Below are 21,845 nucleotides of genomic sequence, written 5' to 3'. Positions count from 1 at the left end.
ATAAAATTTCGTGCAATATTTATATGTTGTTGGTTGAAACTTGAATAGTTTGAAGGAGTGTGATGATTGTGTCTTAATAAAGTTCAATTTTAGATTAAAATTCTTTATAATTCATGAAAGGAAGATAAGAAAAGTATATACAAGTCCTGAAGGCAGGGACATCATTTGAGGGAGCATTTCTCCCTCTAAATTCGACTAGGCTAGAAATATGCATGACATTTGATGTAATTCTATGGGTAAACGGACTACTAGTCATATGTGAACTAGTCACAGGACAACCGGTCGCTCTAGATCGATCTAGAGTACAATGAGCAATATTGAAGCTACAATGGTTGAATTTAAACTACATACTTAGTCAGTGTTTAAAATATTGATATATCCACACTAAACATTTCAATTAATCTAAACGAAATTTCTTCCAGAAAGTGATCTAGTAAATTTATTGTTAATGATGTGTTTTAGATTAATTTTTCATGTTAAAAAGAGTTTTTGCCATAATTAAAGGCTATAGTTATAATATTATAGAAAAATTCACTTCATTTTGCGAGGTTCTCGATAAATCACCTTTGTACTATTTTTTTCTAATATAAACATTTCCTTTTAACTCATAATTATAAATAAAACAAAATTATGGGGACTAATCTAGTTGTGAAGGTGTTCTTCACCACCAGTCCGCCATGTATTATAAACGAGTTCGTCTGTGTTTTAGTAGTTATTACTGCTGTTTGTTTGGATAAGGTACTTTATTGTTTGAATATACAAGTGTATAAATATGTTATTGAAGCGGCTGGAATCGTAGTGTTCTCGAGACGGCTATTGGCTGTTGACTTGGTGTCGTGATGGCCGCTGGATCTGCAATGTGTCGCTGCTCTGGATTCGGCTGAGTTGCAAGCGTTCTTCGATTGTAGGGTAGTATAGTGGTAGCTGGCCAGAAGCTGGATGTCGACTGGTCTGCTGCTGTGTATCGACTGAAGTTGTTTGGGGTGGACCTCCTTTTATATTGTTTTTGGGGATCCACGTGACTTGTGTTTGGCGATTGATTCTGAGAACCGCAGGTGGTGTTTACGTGTAAGAGTTATGCGAGGAATGTGGTTTGTTGTTTAGGGTGGAAGTTTCTCGAATATGTGGCGTCGTTCCACTCGACTTAGTTTTTATCGCCCTTTGTTCCAGTGAGTCTGGGTGTTTGTTCAATGGGTTACAATGTAGTTGTTATTTGTGCACTTTAATGGGTGCAGGTGTTCTTCGACTTCGCGTCGTTCTGCTTGATTTGTTGGGGTGGAATATTCTCGAATATTTGGCGTCGTTCCACTCGATTTAGTTTTTATCGCCCTTTGTTCCAGTGAGTCTGGATGTTTGTTCAATGGGTTACAATGTAGTCGTTATTTGTGCACTTTAATGGGTGCAGGTGTTCTTTGACTTCGCGTCGTTCTGCTTGATTTGTTGGGGTGGAATTTTCTCGACTCGAGATGACGTCAATGGTTGAGCGTGAGAAATGTATTCTCCTTCGCACTAGATGTTTCGATTGTGGTGACGAGATTCCTACAAAATTATTGATAAATTGAATGTAAAAAATCATTTTTACTTTATTTTTCAACTTTTGCGAAAATTTATATCATAATTGGTGCATTTCTGAATTGTTGCGCATAAGCAAACCGAAGTTATGGTAATGGCCGTTTGACGCGCTGCTAAGTTCTTCGTTCGCATCAGATTCAGTTGTCAAACACGAGTACCGGCTGTCGTCAGTGTTTATATATTCGAGGTTAGGGGCTTTGGAGCGATGCCCGATATAAAGATAACTCCGCTGGGCGCTGGACAAGATGTCGGCCGCTCCTGCATCCTCCTGTCGATGGGCGGAAAGAACATCATGCTGGACTGCGGCATGCACATGGGATACAACGACGAACGCCGCTTCCCAGATTTCTCGTACATCGTCCCCGAAGGACCCATCACGGGCCAGATCGACTGCGTCATCATATCGCACTTCCACCTCGATCACTGCGGAGCCCTCCCCTACATGTCTGAGATCGTCGGATACTCCGGACCCATTTACATGACTCACCCCACCAAAGCCATAGCACCAATATTACTAGAAGACATGAGGAAAGTGGCGGTCGAACGTAAGGGAGAATCGAATTTTTTCACTTCACAAAACATTAAAGATTGTATGAAAAAAGTCACCGCAGTCACACTCCATCAATCAGTAATGGTCGACAATGAACTGGAAATCAAAGCATACTATGCCGGACATGTACTAGGCGCTGCTATGTTTTGGATCAAAGTTGGCTCACAATCAGTTGTATATACCGGTGATTATAATATGACTCCAGATCGTCATTTAGGTGCTGCTTGGATCGATAAATGTCGACCAGATTTGCTCATATCAGAATCGACTTATGCTACTACTATTCGAGATTCAAAACGATGTCGTGAAAGAGACTTCCTTAAAAAAGTACATGAATGTGTAGAAAATGGTGGCAAAGTGTTGATACCAGTATTCGCTTTGGGCCGAGCGCAAGAACTTTGCATATTATTGGAAACGTACTGGGAACGAATGAATTTAAAATATCCTGTATACTTTGCCGTAGGTTTGACTGAGAAGGCGAATAATTATTATAAGATGTTTATAACGTGGACGAATCAAAAAATTCGCAAGACGTTCGTTCAGCGGAATATGTTCGACTTTAAACATATAAAACCGTTTGATAAATCGAATATTGATAATCCAGGACCGATGGTCGTTTTTGCAACACCTGGAATGCTACACGCTGGTCTTTCTTTGTCAATATTTAAAAAATGGGCACCAAACGAAAACAATATGGTAATAATGCCGGGATTTTGCGTCCAAGGCACAGTCGGACACAAAATTCTAAACGGTGCTAAAAAAGTAGAATTCGAAAATGGTCAAATTGTAGAAGTTAAAATGGCCGTTGAATATATGTCTTTCTCGGCACACGCCGACGCTAAAGGAATAATGCAATTGATACAATACTGCGAACCAAAGAATGTCATGCTCGTTCATGGTGAGGCTGAAAAGATGGAGTTCTTAATGCACAAAATAAAAGAAGAATTCAATATCAACTGCTACAATCCGGCCAACGGTGAAACATGCATTATAAATACACCAATCAAAATACCCGTAGATGTATCATTAAGGCTACTCAAAGCCGAGGCTATACGGTACAATGCTCATCCACCTGATCCCAAGAGACGTCGAATCGTCCACGGTGTACTATGTGTTAAAGATAATAAACTGTCGGTGATGGATATAGATGAGGTGTGCGAAGAGGCTGGTATTAGCAGGCATACGATCAGGTTTACGAGTAAAGTGAGATTGGAAGCAGCGGGTCCGGCTTCCAAGACGGCCCAGAAGCTGTTGCGTCTGCTTCTTGAAAGGTTGCCGGCTTGGAGTATTCATCTGACTGATAGCAATATATCCGTCGAGTCGGTTTTGATTAAAGTGGAAGGTGATGATGATATCAATAAAAGCGTGTACGTCTCATGGACTAATCAAGACGAGGATTTGGGAAGTTATATTTTAGGATTATTACAATCAGTATGTCAATAATGATTATTATATTTTACATTATATTTTATTAAAAACATAAGTTCATCATATTTTCTTTTAATGCGATACATTTATCCTTTATTACCTTACGAATGTTTACACTTAATATTATGTATAAAAAAACTTAACAAATTATTTTTGGTGTCACTAATTTTTTTCAATTAACCCTTTGAATGCTGACCAACGCCGATCAGCGTTTTGCTGATAAGTCCATGAGCCTGAAATTGAGTATGTAAAGAATAAACAAGAATACTACCCGCTCAGCCTTTCCAGGTAGTATTGAACATGGGTCGTGAAATCCGTGTCAATGTTGACAATAAAGACTGGTTTACACTGGAATTTCTGAATTTATAACCATAGCAGAATTTCTCGATGGAAATCCCTATCTGATAAGTATTTTAGATTGTGGCTTGACATTTACATAGATTGTGAGCATTACATTTTAACAACAATGAAGAAGATAGAACTAGTTTTGGAAAAATACGTTCATTAATAGGCTTCTTTTATTTATTTTATATTGTTGCAAGATATATTAAAGAGTCTAAACACACCTTTACAAAACTCGATAGCCTCGTCGGTGGTTATCTAGGGTTTGTTTGGATTAGCTACAATTTTTATACTTGCTCTATTGGATTTCTAAATAATTTAGTTGTAAACGTTGGCGAAATTTTCAGCGTGGCGGGCTTTCAACAGAAAAGACGTCAGCACTCAAAGGGTTAAATCATAAGTATTTTTGTTCAGGTGGTTTCTATCCTGAATTATTGTGCAAATTCAAAAGCGTTTACTACAGATACACAGCCTTACAAGGTATACATAATTTTCTTACACAATAATAGGAAGTTGGATATTAAATCCAGTAGCTTAGTCATATATTAAATCAAACTCAAATCTCCAAATGATAAGTTATGTAATTACATCTACGTGAAACACGATCGCAATTATGACGCTGTTTTCTCCATTCATACATACTATAAGGAATGAAGTGACCGTGCAGTTTTTTGCACGACCATTTAATATGACGGTCGGCAAGGAAGACAAGTGGTAGCCACCAACATGTTCGAATCGGTTTCAACTCGCAGAATGGCGACCTAAACCCGATCATGTCGTAGAGCCCCCACACCATCATTATTTTCAATTTCGAATGTTCTCGAATCTAGCAAGGCCAGTAATAAAATGAAAATTTGAGTCCCATTCATCACGCTTTCTATCTTACAATTTTACAAGCGTTCTTGCTTTAATTATTACACATTTAATCTTTTTATCTAATCTTTGCTGTCTGAAGATTTTAAGCTGAATTTTATAGACCTACATACAACCCTCCAACCTAAAAACCATTCCTTTTACAAATGTAGAACCGATATTTTCCGGTCCTTATTTAGCTATCTTGGCTACATTGGAAATCGTACTCAAAATATTACGCATTAATTCATAGCAAAAGGAGGTGTAGGATTAGTCCTCAAATAATACACCCCTCTAGTTTTAGGACTAGACGCATAACCCAATATCGATTGATCATTTTTGTTACATTTATAATTGGAAGAACGTGATTTCTCGCAAAGCATTGCGACGAATCCTTTTTCGTTCAGGATCGATTCGGCATATATTTTCGAACTCCTGGCGTGACTGCATGGGATGTCTATGGGATCACATCCTGGCTGCAGCCCTAGATCACCGTTCACATAAAAATCAGCATGTCCCATTCTATTGTCACTGAAACTCAAAACACTGGTGTGGATTACGTCCACGTACTTGGCATCGTACTCGTTCAAAGACAAGTTCGTGAAGCAAGGACTAGCGGGATCTAGGGCAGTGATTCTAGATAGGATTATGTTGTGCCTTCGCTTCAATCTCCTACCGGCTAAACCTGCTATCTGAGCACCCAAGCTGTATCCAATCAAGTGAATTTTATTTGCAGACACACCCATCTCTAATAAATCCATGATGAAGTTCGATAGAATTTTGGCTAAATATGGCGAATGGTTGGCTGACACCAAATAGTTGTTTCGGACGTACATGCTGATGTTGTAGGATAGGAAGTTGACTGGTTCTTTCCTGAGGTAATTTATCGCTATTTCTTTCATCACGGGTTCGTCTGGTTTGTTGTTGAATCCTGGTATAAATACAATAGTCGGTGCACTCGATTTGAATGTAGCAATTTTTGACAACAGTTTTGTAGTGTTTTGTATTTGATATTGGTGAAATCCGTTCGAATAGAAGTATAACATGTTGACATTCTTGATATTTATTTGGTTTTTGAGGTTCCTTTCGTTAATACGGTTGAAGATATCACCTGAAACCAAACATTATGTTATTGTAATATATTGTCGGAATCCCAAACTTCACATATTATAAATTATTAAATGTCCAAAATACAGTTATTGAATGGAAATTAACCACACACCAAGAATTTCTCACTGGATTAAAGCAACGATCACTATTTTACGGGTCCACCTTACGGCACAAACTCTGATTTGATGGAGACTCAAAAAATGAACTTGAAAAAAATGCCCCTACTCTTAATCTTAATTCTTAGGTACGAGTTCATTTTTTTCGAGTTTATTTTTCGAGTCTTCATCAACTCGAGAGTTCATGCCGTAAGGGCCATCGGCATTTTACATGCCTTAGTTGAGTATATATAAATATGTGGTTGGTTTGTTATATGCAGAGGGGTTTGGTGCAAACGATCGAAAAGCGCCAGACAGATTGAACCACAGGTTAACTGGATGGCTGCTTTAAACGCAATTCTCGACTTCACGAATGATAAATTGCACATCAGATGACGAGTAACCTTTCGATGTGCACAGATGCAATTATTAAAATGGTAATTATTAAAATTGAGTTGGATCTTTCTGGCGAGTTTAATAAGGCAACATTCGGAACTAAAGTATCAGAAGCACAGAACGTATACAGGGTAGGTATGTCGGGACTTCGGGTAGATTTCGCTTAGTGTAAGTGCGAGCAGTGCGCACGCATAAGGTACACGTGTCGTTAATCTGTGGTTCAGTCTGTCTGGCGCTTTTCGATCGTTTGCACCGCATCGATGCAGAGGTAGGCGTTGGCTCGATGCTTTTCGCACAAAAAATGGTTCACCATTGTCAATTTCTTTAGAAAACCGATGTTTTTTGCTCTCTTGCTTTGAACACTAATGGAGAGCTCTATTGTTATTTGAAAAGCATCGAACCAACGCCTACCGCTGGTTATATGAATGATGGCTGGAATGATGTAGTTGGAGATCGTTAGGTCAAGTACTCAAGTAGTATGAAAAAAAAACTGTGAAAAACAATACATTGGAAATGTTCACGCTTTCAATCCTGATTTTGAATTATAAAAAAACATTCTTTAACGGGTTAATGAGGTAATATTGTAATGGTTGTAGGTATTTTCATCGAACGAGATTATATAGAAGAATTTTATTACTCGGCTCGTTGTCAATACAATAACTCGATCATTACAAGAGTCAAATTAAAATCTCATGAACGAATTTTTATGACATGATTACGATATGGGTAATTGATCCGGAATATCAAGGTTTTAAGAATTTATCAACTAGAAACATTTATCAGAACTGAATTTTGTATCATCTTAAAGACGCAACTAGTAACATTTTGTGTTAAAAGCTTGTTTTTTTGATAATCGATTTAAATCGAAGTTGAACAAAATCAAAATCAAAGGTACATCTAGCTGGTACATTTTCATTACAGGTTTATGAACTATGGTAATAAAGCAGCACTTATCAACCTTTTTATCACTAAAAATACATACTTACATAGATAAATATGTACATATGTATGTACATACAAATAATAAGCATATTCATTTTGAAAATTATTAAAGAAAAGTGTAATTTTGGATGGAGATTTTCGATATTTTTCAACCAATGTATTAAAAAATATGTATAATAAAATTGTTAAAATAGTCAGTAGCATAACTCAGTGGTTGCATTAATGCTAAACACTGAGAGATCCCGGGTTCAAGCCCTGGTCTAACTTCGATTGAAAATAATATATTCCGAGTATTTCTGCGGTGCTGCTGGTCAGATTTGGGTATTTGTGACTCCAAGTTGATCGTTTTCTATCAGATTTTACCAATATATCTGATTTCATTGTTGAAACGGTTTCTCACCAAATTGGCCACCTATTTGTCACTACTATTTGAATATAAGTTCAAATTTATAATATATAAAATGTCGGTCTCCGTTACGGGCCCGAATGTGAAACGCCCGAAAACGCAAATATCGGAAGGCAAAGATCGAAAATTGAAAGATCTTATAAATATCTCATAAATATGTCAAATTGCCATTGAAAAGGGTCAGTTTGAAATGAAAAAGGATCAATTTGTAATGAAAAACCTGTATAAGTTGAGCTTTATAAAGTGTCGCTTGAGACTTATTATAAATATTATGGCACAAAAATACCACGGCAAAAAAGAAATATTGTGTTACTGTGAAAAAAATATAATAAAATTCTGTAACTTTTGAAAATACGTCAAAAAACATTTTTTTGACACTCCAAGCTCCTGCAGGACATATGTATGTTAAAAATCACCAATTAAGGTATTAATTTTAAATTAAGAAAATTTAAGCTTTGATTCGGAATACACTAGTTACGGATCACTACTCTAAGGACACATGCTATTAAAAAAGTAAAAAACTTATTAGCAACTGTGTTAGGAAAAAAAACAAATACCATTGTGTAAAAAAGCTCTGAACTGAAGGTGACTTTTTTCTGTAAGTATATACATAATATGGATTATATAAGAAAAAATAAATATATAAAAAAGATAACGCAGGCGATCTTTTTATAATGGGGAGGGTTTTTTTGTTTCTAAAACCCAATATTTAAATTAAATTCTTCAGATAGTTACAAAATAAAGAACTTTTAGAAACAAGTTCTGATTATTTTTTTGTCTATATCCATAGATTGTATCAACATGCGTATTCATTTTTATATGAGTCATTAAACACACAAAAGTAATGATAATTGAAAATAAAAATTACACGAAGTCGATATGAGTTGTATAGTGTTGCGAACTGTATCGAATAAAACTCGTTGACCGGTCGCTTGAACTGCATTATTCCTCTCGAACGGCAGTCCAGATACAGTGTTTCCCAATTTTAGCACCAAACCACACAGAAATAAAAAAATCAAAAGATGACAACGTTCGAACACCATTACACAGTTTTGACACTCGAATTTCCAAACGGCCAAAATGTCAACGATGTTGCACAAGTAATGGGTAAAAATTGAATGGCGAAGATGTCGTCTCTACGCGAGCGGATATCGAATGATTTTGACTTTGAGACAGTGATGTGAAATATATATGTATGTATGTACATATATATATATTGTATATATATATACAATCGGTGATGGCACTTAAACGTGTTTGAGAAAAGCGAACCTTGAAATCGAACGAACTTTACCACGAATTAATATTCAGATAAATTAATGTGATATATGATATCGTCTGATATAAGATCAAAACTATTTGTTTATAGTCGTTCAATGCCCTTTATAATATTTTTTTGCATTAAAAAAAAATGGAAGGCATAATGTTTTATCTCAGATAGATATTTTATAGGTAGTAGGAATTTGTAATTCTGTTAAATAGCCTGTTTTCACTTTTGGTGAAAAATAATGCTTTTATCTGTTATCATTTAGAACTAATTAAAATCTACCTCCGCGTAAAAAAAATAAGTCCGTAAAATTGAGATTGAAAAGGTGATACAAGTTAAAGATTGATAAAAAATGTCGAAAATGTAAAAAAAAAACATGGTTGACAATAGGAATTAACAATAGTGAACCATTTTTTGTGTATAAAGCATCGTTCAAACGCCGCCCTTTAGTCATAACTAAAGGGCGGATAACCAGCGTGCTTTTTCCAGGAATCAGGGCGTTTTGGGTCTATTTACAAAGCTAGAGCGCAAAAAAAAGGTTCTAAATAAAATTGGAAAAAGCACAGAGAACAATTTACAATGAACGGCACGCTTCCGGTCCGACCTCTAGTCATGACTGGCTAAAAAAATGGTTCACTATTGTCAATTTCTATGGTCAACCATTTTTTTTGCTCTCCTACTTTCTCGAACAATGGAAATGTCTATTGTTATTTTATGGCGGTAACTCGGCCGCCGATCTCTGAATATGAGAAGTCAACAATATTAGTATTAAAAACGTAAAATATTTATTTCTATAAAAGTCATAAAGTACAATACTTAGTTTTGTCAAAAAACATGTATAAACTTTCTTCGATAAAGCTACGAATACACATGCCATACATATGTGCTTTCAAAAGCTTACATATTACATATGAATATGTACATACATACATACATATGAACTATCAAAAGCTCGCATGGCTTATATGTATTATTTATCACCAACAAGAGAGGGAGGGGGGGGGGTTATCAATTCAAATTTTGATATAAAATTATATATTGCTATTGCTTGGGGTGAAACCAAATTCTTCAAATTGAAAAACGTTAATTCGACGTGTTTGTTGTATGATGGTCCTCGAGCGGCTACACGTTTCATTGCAATTTCTGTATATATACAGCTTTCTGTATATATACAGCTATCGCGAAATCTTTCTGGTGCAACTATATATATGTAGCATCAAATATGAGCCGTAATTGGCTTTTGTTCGAATTTCTGAGAAATCAGTGTATGTATGTACCTAAAGGTAAGAAGGTTAACTGATTCAGTCAGAAGGAAACGTAATCCATAAACAACGTGTGAACTTAGCTTCTCTTTTGGCGCCTCTCTCTCGTAAGTCATAACAATTAACAAATATTAATATTATAATGAATAAAAAATATTTACTATAATATCTATTCACGCGCTGCTTTCAGCATACATGTACATATGTAGATTTACACATGTACATCTACATATCTGCATATGGACTTTTAACAAGATCTTGCATACATATGTATTATACCTATATATTGTGCAAGTGGTTGGAATGTGCATTTCCAATTCTAAGGATATTTCCAGTTTTCATGTGTATTCATACAATGATTTCATACTTATAAAAGCAATATATTTCCTTACTCAGAAAAACATGTGCGTTATTTGTTTTTACCCATAAGGAATATTATGAATCTTTGTACTTTATCTGTATATGAAGTATCAATGGAAGTTTTGTGATCGTGAGAAAATTCGACCTCGAATTTTATTCTCATATACTTTGCTACTCTTAGAGCTAAAATATATATTAAAATTAGAAGTAAAAATAAATGCGTAGTAGTCATGTCTAATTTTCATACATACATATTTAATTTGTATATACATATGTATCTTTAATAAGTGAATACATTTCCTAACATCTCAGGAATACGGAAATTGATAAAATTATGCAAAATATTTCTACGATGTATAACAATGCCTAGTGTGACTCCCACACTTAAAATTCACATACCTTTAAGCAGTATTTAATTAAAAGTAAATATTGACAGACGTTAGTATGTGCATGAGATGAATATCTGCACTGCTTACGTGTACTAATTTTATAATGTTTTCCTTAAGTTCTAACCACACAGGAGCAACACATGTTAACATCACATATTAACACCACGTACATGTACATATGTACACGTAGTATTAAAACATCCAGTAGGAAAACCATACTGAATTATTGTAACTAAACGGTTAATTATTAAAAATTGATAAATGATTATTTCTATACAAATCATTACGAAGAATGTTTAATTTTTTTTAGAAATTTGCATCCATACTAACATGTACCAGAGTGCAGCTGGGTGTATATTCTACGTATGTAAATTAAATTATATTAACCATAAATATGTATAAATGAATCTGCATACCAAACAACGTACATATATACATATACATATATGCCGGAAATTTTCGATATCATCAATGCCCAATTACGTCATCGCACTGACATAAATTAATCAATCTTTTCAATAGAAAAGTATCTACATATAATACAATGCGATCGTGCATGTGCAACGAATTGCCATTTGTATGCGATCTTCGCAAATTTCCAATAAAAGTGTGGATATTTCGCAATAGTGAACGTGTCGATGACTTCCGCGGCACTTCCGTCATTTTTCGCGGTTATTCAAAGGTTATTTGCAGTTGTACGCAAAATTATTTTTCTGCTGAACAATAAAGAAAGGTTGTGCCCACGCCAATGTTGCAGTACCAAAAATAGACGACTCGTTTTCGATGACGATTATTAATCATCGATCGTTGTTATATATTGTAATAGGTGAGGATAAGGAAAATTTCTCGATAAAAAACATAACGAGCTCGGTCATTAGTATTCAGTATATTAAGTTAAAATACCCATTCCGGATAGATAACAATATTTATTGACTTCTTACAAGGATAAAGATGATTTTTGGAAATTTTATACCGGAAATTGTCTGTATTATCTTGCCCCTTGAATATTAAATACAATAAATTCGGTGTGTTAAATGAATGTAAACAAACGTTACGCATTTCTTAGTTCATAATGTCAAATATTTCGATGTTATGTCAATATTTTATTTTATTTCCAAATCATCGCCGACTATGTAAGTGGATTGCTTGTTTTCACATATGTATGTATGTACTAGGGATCCCAATCGAATATTCGAATATTCGAGTATTCGAATTATTCGTCTCGTAATTTTCCAGCCATACGTTATTCGAATATTTCATAAACTATTCGAATATTATTCGTGTATATATTTTTTTATAAACTAAATACACAAAATTAACATGAAAAGAGTGATGACGAAGAAAATGAAATATATAATGGGGATAATTGTGATGAAAATGATGATAATGAAGAAGATGAAGTGTCTACATGTGAAGAAACGGATTTTTATTCATTAAATACGGAAATGTTTGAAGAAAATCACTTTTCGATCGATAATAATCTCTACGAAATTTTAGAAAACATCAAAAAAATAATACGAATATTTAAGAAGTCGCCGGCGAAATGAATATTTTTACAAAAAATCATAATGAAAAAAGAAAATAAAAAATTGAAATTATTATTGGCTGTAAAAACGAGGTGGAATTCAATGGCAACTATGATAATACGATTCATTCAAGATTCATTCAAATTTATGCTTAGTACATATGTAATTAACTTTTTTTTTAATTTTCGAGTGTATTCGAATATTCGAATACCTCTTGACTTACTATTCGATATTCGAATAGTTCAAGTCGACGAATATTTGGGATCCCTAGTATGTACATATGTATATGCAGTGGTGTAGTCGGGCCAGGACGCCGCCCTGTTACTTATTTTTGAGCCAGATCGCCGCCCTGGCACTTTGATTGATTATAAACATTGTTATTCGAGTACAATTAAAAAATATTTTTGCCATATAAAATCGTATGTTCAAAATGTCACGTTATATATAATATCTATGTATGTATGTACTTTACTTCTTCTATTAGACATACACTACCGTCCATATGTTTAAGACCAAAGTGTTTTTTCAACATATTTATTACAATTTTGGACCAATTAAAAAAAATAAACAAAATTTAAAAAATAAAAAAATAAATAAAATTATTAAAATACCTATTTATTAAAATAATTCAAAATATTCCAACAATTATAAAACATAAAATGATAAAAAAAATAAAACGTCAAACCGAACTTTCGTCAAAAAATCCACCTTTGTTTTTGATCACTGCTGCACATAATCTCGGCATTGTATATATTAAATTTTGTATTGTGGTGAGAGGTATGGACTTCCAGCTTTCCTGAAGATGCTTCCAAAATTGATCTATAGATGATGAGCGATGGATTTTGGTAAGTCTGTCCAATTCATCCCACAGAAGTTCTATGGGGTTCAAATCGGGTGATTGAGGGGGCCAGTTCATATTTTTGAAATTTTTTTTTCTTCTTCTTGTCGTAAGAAGTCCTTGCAGAGTTTTGAGGTATGTTTTGGGTCATTATCTTGTTGAAATACAAAATTCTGCTCACATAATCTCCGGCCGCACGGCAAAACTTGGTCTTTTAAAATTTTCAAGTATCCTTCTTTTTTCAGAATGCCGTCAATTTTAATTAAATTTCCCACTCCAGCTCTTGCAAAACATCCCCATACCATTATGGAACCACCACCATGTTTAATTGTTGGCAACACACAGTCTGGCATCAATTTTTCTTGGGGTGTGCACAGGACGTACACTCGTCTTTTCGAACCGAACAATTGGAATTTCGATTCATCGGACCAAATTACTTTTGACCAATCTTCAATTGACCAATTTCGGTGCTGAAGAGCCCAAGCTAGTCTTTTCGCCTTATTATTTCTTCTTAGAAAAGGTTTTCTTATAGCTATGCGCCCTCCAAGGTTCGCCTCCATCAGCCGACGTTTAACCGTGGTTACCGATATTTTTTTGAGGGTGGTCTTTTCTATCTCAGATGCAATTTCGGGTGCCGTTCTTTTTCTATTTCGCTTGCTTAATAGTATAATTTGTTGATCCAATGCTCGTGTTGTGATTCTGGGACGTCCTGATTTTGATTTATCCATAATATTGTTGGAATTTCGGAATTTTTTTATTGTCTGTTGTACTGCAGTCTTCGAAATATTTAATTTTTCGGCAATATATCGCTGGTTTTTGTGTTGATTGTAAAGAGCAATAACAGCTCCTCGAGTCTCCATGGTAAGATTTTTGTTTCTTCCCATATTTCTTTAAAAAAATTTGTCTTCTCTATTTTTTATAAATTTCTTCGCTAATACGACTTCGAAGTCTGGCTGATCGCCTTAAACTGAACCAAATTCATTTGTTTTTATTGTTTTGAACTACTTCTATGTCATATCAGCAGGATTAAGTAAAAAAAAAAAGGTCGAAATATTAACTGCTCACAGAAAAGGTGTCGGATTTTAACATATGTCGATTCGTCACGCGGAATCGACATATGCCAATGGGATAATCCCTGTTTTTTTTTGTTCAAATTAAAACTAGGGGTTTGTAGAAAAAATTGGCATTCATTTATTTGAACTATTTCACGCTAAATTAATTTTATGGACGTGAGAAAACAAGTTATAGGTTTGGTCTTAAACATATGGACGGTAGTGTATATGTACATATATGTATGAGGTTTGTCCTCAATGCAAATCTACAATTTTCTTCATAGAGCTATCAAATTTGGTATAATATCTCATGGATTACGTGCATAGAATTCAAAATTTACATTTTTATTTTTTACCAAATTTTCAAACAATGCCAGGTAATTCGGTTGTTACAAAAAAGCTTAATTTTCTCAAAAATACGATCAATGGAATATTTAGTTTTAATTTCAGAAGTTTTTAATCTTTTCATGAGACCTTTGATTTTTAATTATTTAATTAATTACCTTTATTTTAAGTTAAGAAAAGATTATACTTTATTTTAAGTTAAACCGAAATGAAATAGTTTTGAATTATGTGTTAATTAATTTTTAAAATGTAAAATTTCAGACTTTTCTTTTTTGTAAGAAAATTTTGTTGATTTAAATAAATTTTGCGAAACTATATACATATGTATAACATGTATGTACATGTGTATTTGAGTTTAAAATATTTTTGCATGATCACAAAACTTCATCTATTGTTACTACGTACGTACATATGTAGATAAAGTAAAAATAAAAAAGGGAAAAGATTATAGATTGAACCATCATGATGTTTCAGATCTATTCGATTCTATACAAAACTCAAGGTATGTATGTACATCGACCGATAAAATAATAGATAAAGATGATCATCACAGATCCAAAAGACGGAATAAAAGTTTTAGTTTATTTATATAGTTTTGTTTATACACAATACATATACGTATTTTGTTAATCTTTCAAGTATTATTTATTATTTATTTTTTACATATATACCAGGAAGGCCTTGCAGGTAACCCCAATGCGCCTTCCTGGCCAATTACAAACAATGCAGCATCTACTGAAAACTCGCAAATTAACAAGATATCTATGAATTGTACATTAATCATACTCAAATAGTGGAGACATAGTAGGTAGGAAGGATTTTTAGCCAATTCATAAGAAACCTATTAAATTCTTTTAAAGTTCAAAGTCAGTGGACCTGTTTATATCTCCAAAAGGTACATGTTGGGTTTAGTACATTTACATATTCTTCTTGAGCTATTCAATATTTACATACATATGTACATATATATGTACCCTATTGTAACATCTGCATATATATAAAAAAAATAAAAGATGCAATTTTTTGTACATAATACGACCGATATGCAATTTAATAATTTTGAATATGAAGAATACGTTAATATTTTATGTATATTATCATTATATATGTTTGAATAATGAATATTAATAATATATACTTTAAATTTTTTTATAATACCTTATTGTTTTTGCTACATATTTGTCGTCTAATTTTAAAGAATGCTTCTAAAAGTATTTACCAAAAAAAACATGGTATTTTCTGATTCCTCGTATTGTCATGTAAATGTATATAAATTATTCAAAAGATTTAACAATTTTAAACAGATAATTTCGTATGTATAATATACACAAGTATATAAAATTTTACTTTTTATAAATTATAGAGTGACCAATATTTTGAAAATATTGGTCACTCCAAAAAAGTAACGTTTTGTTTCTTACAGATAAAATAGACACAATTTCCTACATCAGTTATATATACAGGTTTGTTACCGAGAGTTGACGCAAACGAATGCGCTTGTGTAGTGTCGGTGAATAGGTGTATAGTATGCTGTCACACTGCATTCAATAACAAAAAGAAGCTCTATCCCTTTCACACGCTTCATATGAGTACGAGAGCGCGCCAACTCTCAGTAACAGACCTATATGTACATAGGTAGCAAGTGCGATCTAAGGAATTTTAAAAATTTTATTGCGCAAACTTACTTGCGTGTGTACGATAGAAATACTGAATTATAGTTTGATTAAAATCTTATAGTAGAATAAAAATTGATAGATAAAAGCTAAGTGGTCAAGAATAGAATCTAATATTCACTGATGATTTTTAGATAAATCAAAAATGTAATGCTTTTATGATTCAAAATATTTCTAAGACTATTTTCAATAGTTTCAATAAATCAATAGTGTTCCGACTACTTGCCGTATAGTCGGCTTTCGTGGCCTTACGACCCACCAGCTGTCCTATGTTTTTTGTGCTGGCCGCACTGGTGTGGTCGGCGCTGACACTTCCGCTCCAACCGTCGCCGCTTGAACACTGCTTCTAAGCGGCTCGCTTCCTCGCTCCCGAATCACCAGTTCGAGACTGGTGATGTTTGATGATACTTGGAGACCAGCTCCAGTATTTGTCCGGGGTGAAGTGAGGAAGCCTGGTCTGTCTTCGTCCTGAAGGCAGACAACTCAGACACGCGTGCTTGGTGCATAACCCCAAGCCATACAACACGTGTTCTTCGGTATACAACCCCCCCCCCCTCTTTCCCCCTGATTGCTACCTGTACACAAGGCTTAAATACAGTTGCTTACAAACAGATTTACAACCTGTTTTCATTATATATAATCTCCCGCCATTTCCCTTCTCCCCACATCACACTCATACATACGCACACTGTACCAGAGAGGGAGACAGAGAGAGAGAGAGCCATCAGCAGAGACCAGAGACCAGACCATAGACGAAGATCAGCGGGCACCATTGGGGGAAAGCCTCGCCGACGATCTACCGCCGAGCTCTACAAACATCACATCCAGGTGGCTTCTCGATTGAGAACGCCTGGCACACGAACAAATAGTTTTCCTCTATGGTTTAATAAAATTATCAGGGATCATAGAAAAGTTGACAACAATATTGCTCCCACCAACAGTAGTCACAAACACCATCGAGATTTTCTTAGTAATATTGCAGGGCTATTATTTATTAACGTTACACACGGTTTTCCTGACAAAAACGTGCACTAAAAATTCATTTGTGGTAGCCTGTGTGAGAGCAGGGTGCAATATATCGTTACGACTCTCGGCAACTCGATTAACGAGAAGAGTTTGCATAATATTTCCCCTACATTTTTTTTGTTATAAAATTAATTATGATAATTCATTTATGGAAAATATATGTATATATCACGTAGAAAATGATTTATTCTTGGAATTTTATAATTTTGTAGCCCAATGAACCATTTTTGTGGTGCAAAAAGCATTTTTAAATTCCGAGTGTCAAAGCGACATGACGGATGATGAGGTTGGTAGCAGTGGTCAGTCACCGGTCGCCATTGTCGATACGTTCCCTGAGCAGAGGTTAGTCTGTCAATTGATTTTCTCACTTTGTAATATATAAGCTAGAGGGGCCGATCAGGTGAGGGCGAAGGCGTCTGAGAGGGGCTGCGGGAGGGGAGGGGATGGGGGAGGGGGAAGAGCCCCTTTCGGAGAGCCCCACCGCTAACCTTCCGGTCGAACGTATGCGCGCTGTTATGTAAGTGAGTGTACGACTATGAAGTGAGTAGACTCAGAATGGGATGTGTTTTTTCAGATGCAGCGTCAACTTTTGTCCAGTGTGAGGGCGGTGGCGCTGAGCGTGGGGGCTCGTCGTAACCTTGGACTGGCAGCTCCTGCTCTTCAGAAGGCCTCCGATCCCATCCAGCAGCTCTTCGTAGACAAAATCAGGGAATACAAGCAGAAGAGCGGGTATACCAATCTTTCCTTTTCCATACTCATATTGAATATTTCGTAAATGTGGGGCGCTGGGCAATTCTGATAATAGTTATTTTATTCGAATATTTCATTCAGTCGGTTTCGAACTTTAAATACAACTTACATATTACTTTTCCAAGTTTAAGCCATCGAAGTGTTAGAATTCTGAGAATCGATAGTTTTAACTAGCATTCTATTTAATTATTATATTTAACTATGTATTATCATGGAGAGTGGTATTTTGTATTACTTTTTTTGATCTATATTAAAATTGCATAATTATTTTTTGTTTTCATAAAAATCATATTATAGTCTTCAATACTAAATAAATTTTAATATCATTATCATTAAATTATTTTTTTATACTGAGAATTCTCTATAATGAAACTGGAAACTTGTTAATTGCCTAATTGTATTGCGGACTGCGAAATGAATTCGCTATTATGGAAATTTTGTTATCTAAGTATTTTTTTTATACAATTTGACTAAATTTACTTTTCACATAATACTTATGTAAGAATTGGTCGTACTTTATAAATCTTGAACGTATTTTGAAATGATTTTTGATTATATTAATATAAAATTTCATACAGAAAACTTATATCGAGATTTAGACACAATTTGACATTAATGATTATAAGTTTACGCTCCAATGGTATATTATTACAATGAAATTTTGATTTATTTTTCTTCAGGGGTGGAAAACTCGTTGACCCGACACCGGATATCGAAAGAGAAATGAAGTCCGAATTGGAAAAGTTGGCAAGACAGTACGGAGGAGAGGGCAGTACTGATATGACTCAATTCCCCTCGTTAAAATTCAACGAACCTACCCTAGATGCAATCAACCAAGAAGTCTAAATCGTATGTACAGATGAAACACTGTACGTAGTAGTGATGCAAATCTTTTGGTTTATCCAATATTACCTAAGTTATTTTGTTATGTATCATACAATTATCACACGTAAATAAATACTGTTAAGACAAATCAAATTTAGTTTTTTATTTCTTCATTTTTAGAACGTAACGTCTACATAATGAAATAATACATCATGTTATTTAACTTTAAACAAATAGAAACTACTGTATTTATTTACTTATCCTATAAAATGTGAAGGTTTCAAATTATTTTAAAACCCATTTTTAATTATCAAAGCTCACGATTCCTGTAGTTATGAAAATGTGTGATTTTTAAACAATTTTAAATGTTACTTAAATAGATGATTTGGACATATGGACACTGGAATAAACCTTCTTAATTGATATTTTTACAAACTGACTTTTTTTATATAAAATATAGTACTTGTGATTGAAGGAACAGTATATTGTTGCTTCAATCACAAATATTACAAATTATATTAATGTCGTTTTGATTATATATTTTCAAAACAGACACTTTCAAGTTTATCTGATCAAAATATTTTTTTTATACTCTTGCAGATTATATCATATGACGGGCTGAAAACCAGACTGGTACAAGTAACATTTTAAAAAAATCTGGTTTAAGTGCTAAAATAATAGCATACATGAAATGTTATTATTTTAGCACTTAAACCAGCTTTTTTTTAAATGTCACTTGTACCAGTCTGGTTTTCAGCCCGTCATATGTCCATTATTTTATGAAACACTATAAATAAAAGTTCTATATTTGTACATATATATACTATTTTTTATCTTTCAGCACTGTACATAATACATTTTTCTTAAAATAGCATTTTTGATGTTCACATAATTGAACATATTAATAATACTTGAATAACAGAAATAAAAAAGTGCCACTTTTAAGATTTTGAGATACATCTGTTTTTGTCAATGCAATGTTCAACAATTGTATGAGCAATATAAAATTGCTTTCGATATACATACAATATTAAAACACGATTTTGGCGAACCATATTTTATGCCTCTATTATTAAACACATTGATAGATTGACGCTTGTAGCATTAAACACAGCTTAACACGCAGCTATGTAATTCATGGAATGGGCATTTCTCGAATAGCTATGCATTATCCTCTGAATGAACTGAATGTGTTGGAGGTTGTATTACACATTAATTTACCATACTAGGACTTACAAATTATAAAAAAGGGGAGGAAGAATTAATAAATTTTGATAAAATAGCAATTCATCTGTATTTTAGATGAATTATAACACATGGATAGACATAAAAAGGGGAAAGTGGGTCGTTTTGGGTTTAGCGCGCACGTCAAGTGGCATGGTCGATAAGTGTGTGATGTGGGGTGAGTGGTGAGTGGCGAATGGCGAATGGCAAAAGAGGAGAAAGAGAGAGAGTGGCGCAGTGGCTATTCCAGAGGTGAGATGTCCACGGTCGGCTCTACGGAAAAATTCCCGTTTTCTTTCGACGTAGACGTGGATCAGGAACAGGACCCAGACGCAGACCCTGACCTGGATCAACCGCACCAAGACTCATCTCTAGCCCTCGAAACCGGTGAAAATCTTTGCTCATTTTCCCAAACGCGATTTCCCGCTGTGTAATTTTTCAAATATTCGATCGAATCGCCCGTAGCGTGTAGAAACACGGCTATTATTCATTTCGATGTAATTTTTTGAAAAGTTGCTTTTTTGCAACTTTAGTATTTACCTTGCTTCCACATGCTTTTGGCGATATGAAATGATTTACATTCCGACACGATTATGATAATTTTCATAACATTGATCATGTGGATGTTCGTTTTGACGATTTAACACGCTGCGTCCGCGACACGCCCCGCATTCGCCGCTAATATTTATAAACAAAGCCGATTGCGCAATATTTCGGCATTAAATGTTAAGAGTGGTATTTCAAACGGGTGATGAAATTTTAAAGTTAATGCTTGGATGAAGGATGGTACTTCAAAGCCGAAAATAGCAGATGAGATTTTAATCCAATACCTACCTATGTATAAATTGAATCCTGAAATTTTCTTTAGATCCACATATGTCCTAATGTTGCAATATGTAAATGCACGTAAATTAGTCACTCTTCTGTGAAAGATTACTGTTAAAGTTGCTTTAATAGTTTTGCGTCGATTCAGTGAATTGCTTTTCAGCAAATTTTCCCAAACTTGATTTTATGTACATATTTTTGTAAAATGTGAGTCTTCTGTAATATCAAATTGTATTTTTCTTTCAACGTGATTATACAGTGTTTTGTTTTCGTAATGATCCTTACTATTTTCGAGGAACAATATTTTCGTATCTGTGTTTTGTATATACATATGTATATGTTACAGTTAAAGTGTATCTTCCAGTTGTAATATATTTTGACTAGTTGAAACATTTTCATCTAATCTGGTGTCAATTACCGTGGAAGTGTATTTGCAGTTGTAACGTATTTTGACTAGTTGGAATATATTTCGCCTAATCCACATAGGTTGATTCATGTGGCGAATTATATTCTAACTGGTCAAAATATATTATAACTGAAAATACAGGTTAACTACATATAAGTTGGTACCAGTTTAGATAGAGAGTAAATTGAGTTGGAAAGTCACATTTTTGTTCTGAAGACATTCTTTGAGTTATCGTAATAAATTACTCATTACATCAAATTTAGCAAATATTAACGCATTATCGAATTCCAAAGCACATCAAAGTTGTCAAAACTCAGCTGTTATATTACAACTGGCGCAGATGGTTAAAAGTGTATTTGCGCTTGCAGAGATATTTTATTATAT

The 21,845-nt window shown here is 34.2% G+C and overlaps 5 protein-coding genes across 7 annotated transcripts in view; 4 read left to right on the top strand and 1 right to left on the bottom strand.

Annotated features, from left to right (window-relative positions):
- LOC143919373 (microsomal glutathione S-transferase 1-like) overlaps positions 1-21,845 on the top strand; it is a 241,515-nt gene that overhangs the window by 79,610 nt on the left and 140,060 nt on the right. The window lies entirely within an intron of this gene.
- Positions 1,690-3,675, top strand: IntS11 (integrator complex subunit 11). Its single transcript, XM_077441663.1, has one exon. It carries the CDS (start codon positions 1,778-1,780, stop codon positions 3,563-3,565), a length of 1,788 nt encoding a protein of 595 aa, XP_077297789.1. The 5' UTR covers positions 1,690-1,777; the 3' UTR covers positions 3,566-3,675.
- LOC143919371 (pancreatic lipase-related protein 2-like) lies at positions 4,936-8,787 on the bottom strand. The gene is made up of 2 exons (XM_077441673.1): positions 8,562-8,787; positions 4,936-5,855 (listed from the first exon to the last, which is right to left on the bottom strand). The coding sequence occupies exons 1-2, from the start codon at positions 8,734-8,736 to the stop codon at positions 4,987-4,989; spliced, it is 1,044 nt and encodes a 347-aa protein (XP_077297799.1). The 5' UTR covers positions 8,737-8,787; the 3' UTR covers positions 4,936-4,986.
- Positions 16,713-19,438, top strand: ATPsynCF6 (ATP synthase, coupling factor 6). Of its 3 annotated transcripts, XM_077440851.1 has the most exons (4): positions 17,748-17,843; positions 17,891-17,932; positions 18,006-18,160; positions 18,862-19,437. In XM_077440851.1, exons 3-4 carry the CDS (start codon positions 18,006-18,008, stop codon positions 19,025-19,027), a joined length of 321 nt encoding a protein of 106 aa, XP_077296977.1. In that variant the 5' UTR covers positions 17,748-17,843; positions 17,891-17,932; the 3' UTR covers positions 19,028-19,437. The 3 variants fall into 3 exon arrangements, with proteins under 3 accessions (XP_077296975.1, XP_077296976.1, XP_077296977.1); XM_077440849.1 differs by lacking the exon at positions 17,891-17,932 and having other exon boundaries at positions 16,713-17,773; positions 18,862-19,438; XM_077440850.1 differs by having other exon boundaries at positions 17,745-17,932; positions 18,862-19,436.
- The window catches only part of AMPdeam (AMP deaminase), a 41,818-nt gene continuing 40,373 nt past the window's right edge, over positions 20,401-21,845 (top strand). Inside the window, exon 1 of the mRNA XM_077441640.1 lies at positions 20,401-20,617. Coding sequence (XP_077297766.1) covers positions 20,434-20,617 — 184 coding nt within the window. The 5' untranslated portion in view covers positions 20,401-20,433. The remainder of the gene's footprint in view (positions 20,618-21,845) is intronic.

The sequence above is a fragment of the Arctopsyche grandis genome, chromosome 11, assembly GCF_051622035.1.
Source record: "Arctopsyche grandis isolate Sample6627 chromosome 11, ASM5162203v2, whole genome shotgun sequence".
Lineage (NCBI taxonomy): Eukaryota > Metazoa > Arthropoda > Insecta > Trichoptera > Hydropsychidae > Arctopsyche > Arctopsyche grandis.
This window is presented reverse-complemented; position numbering and strand designations above follow the sequence as displayed.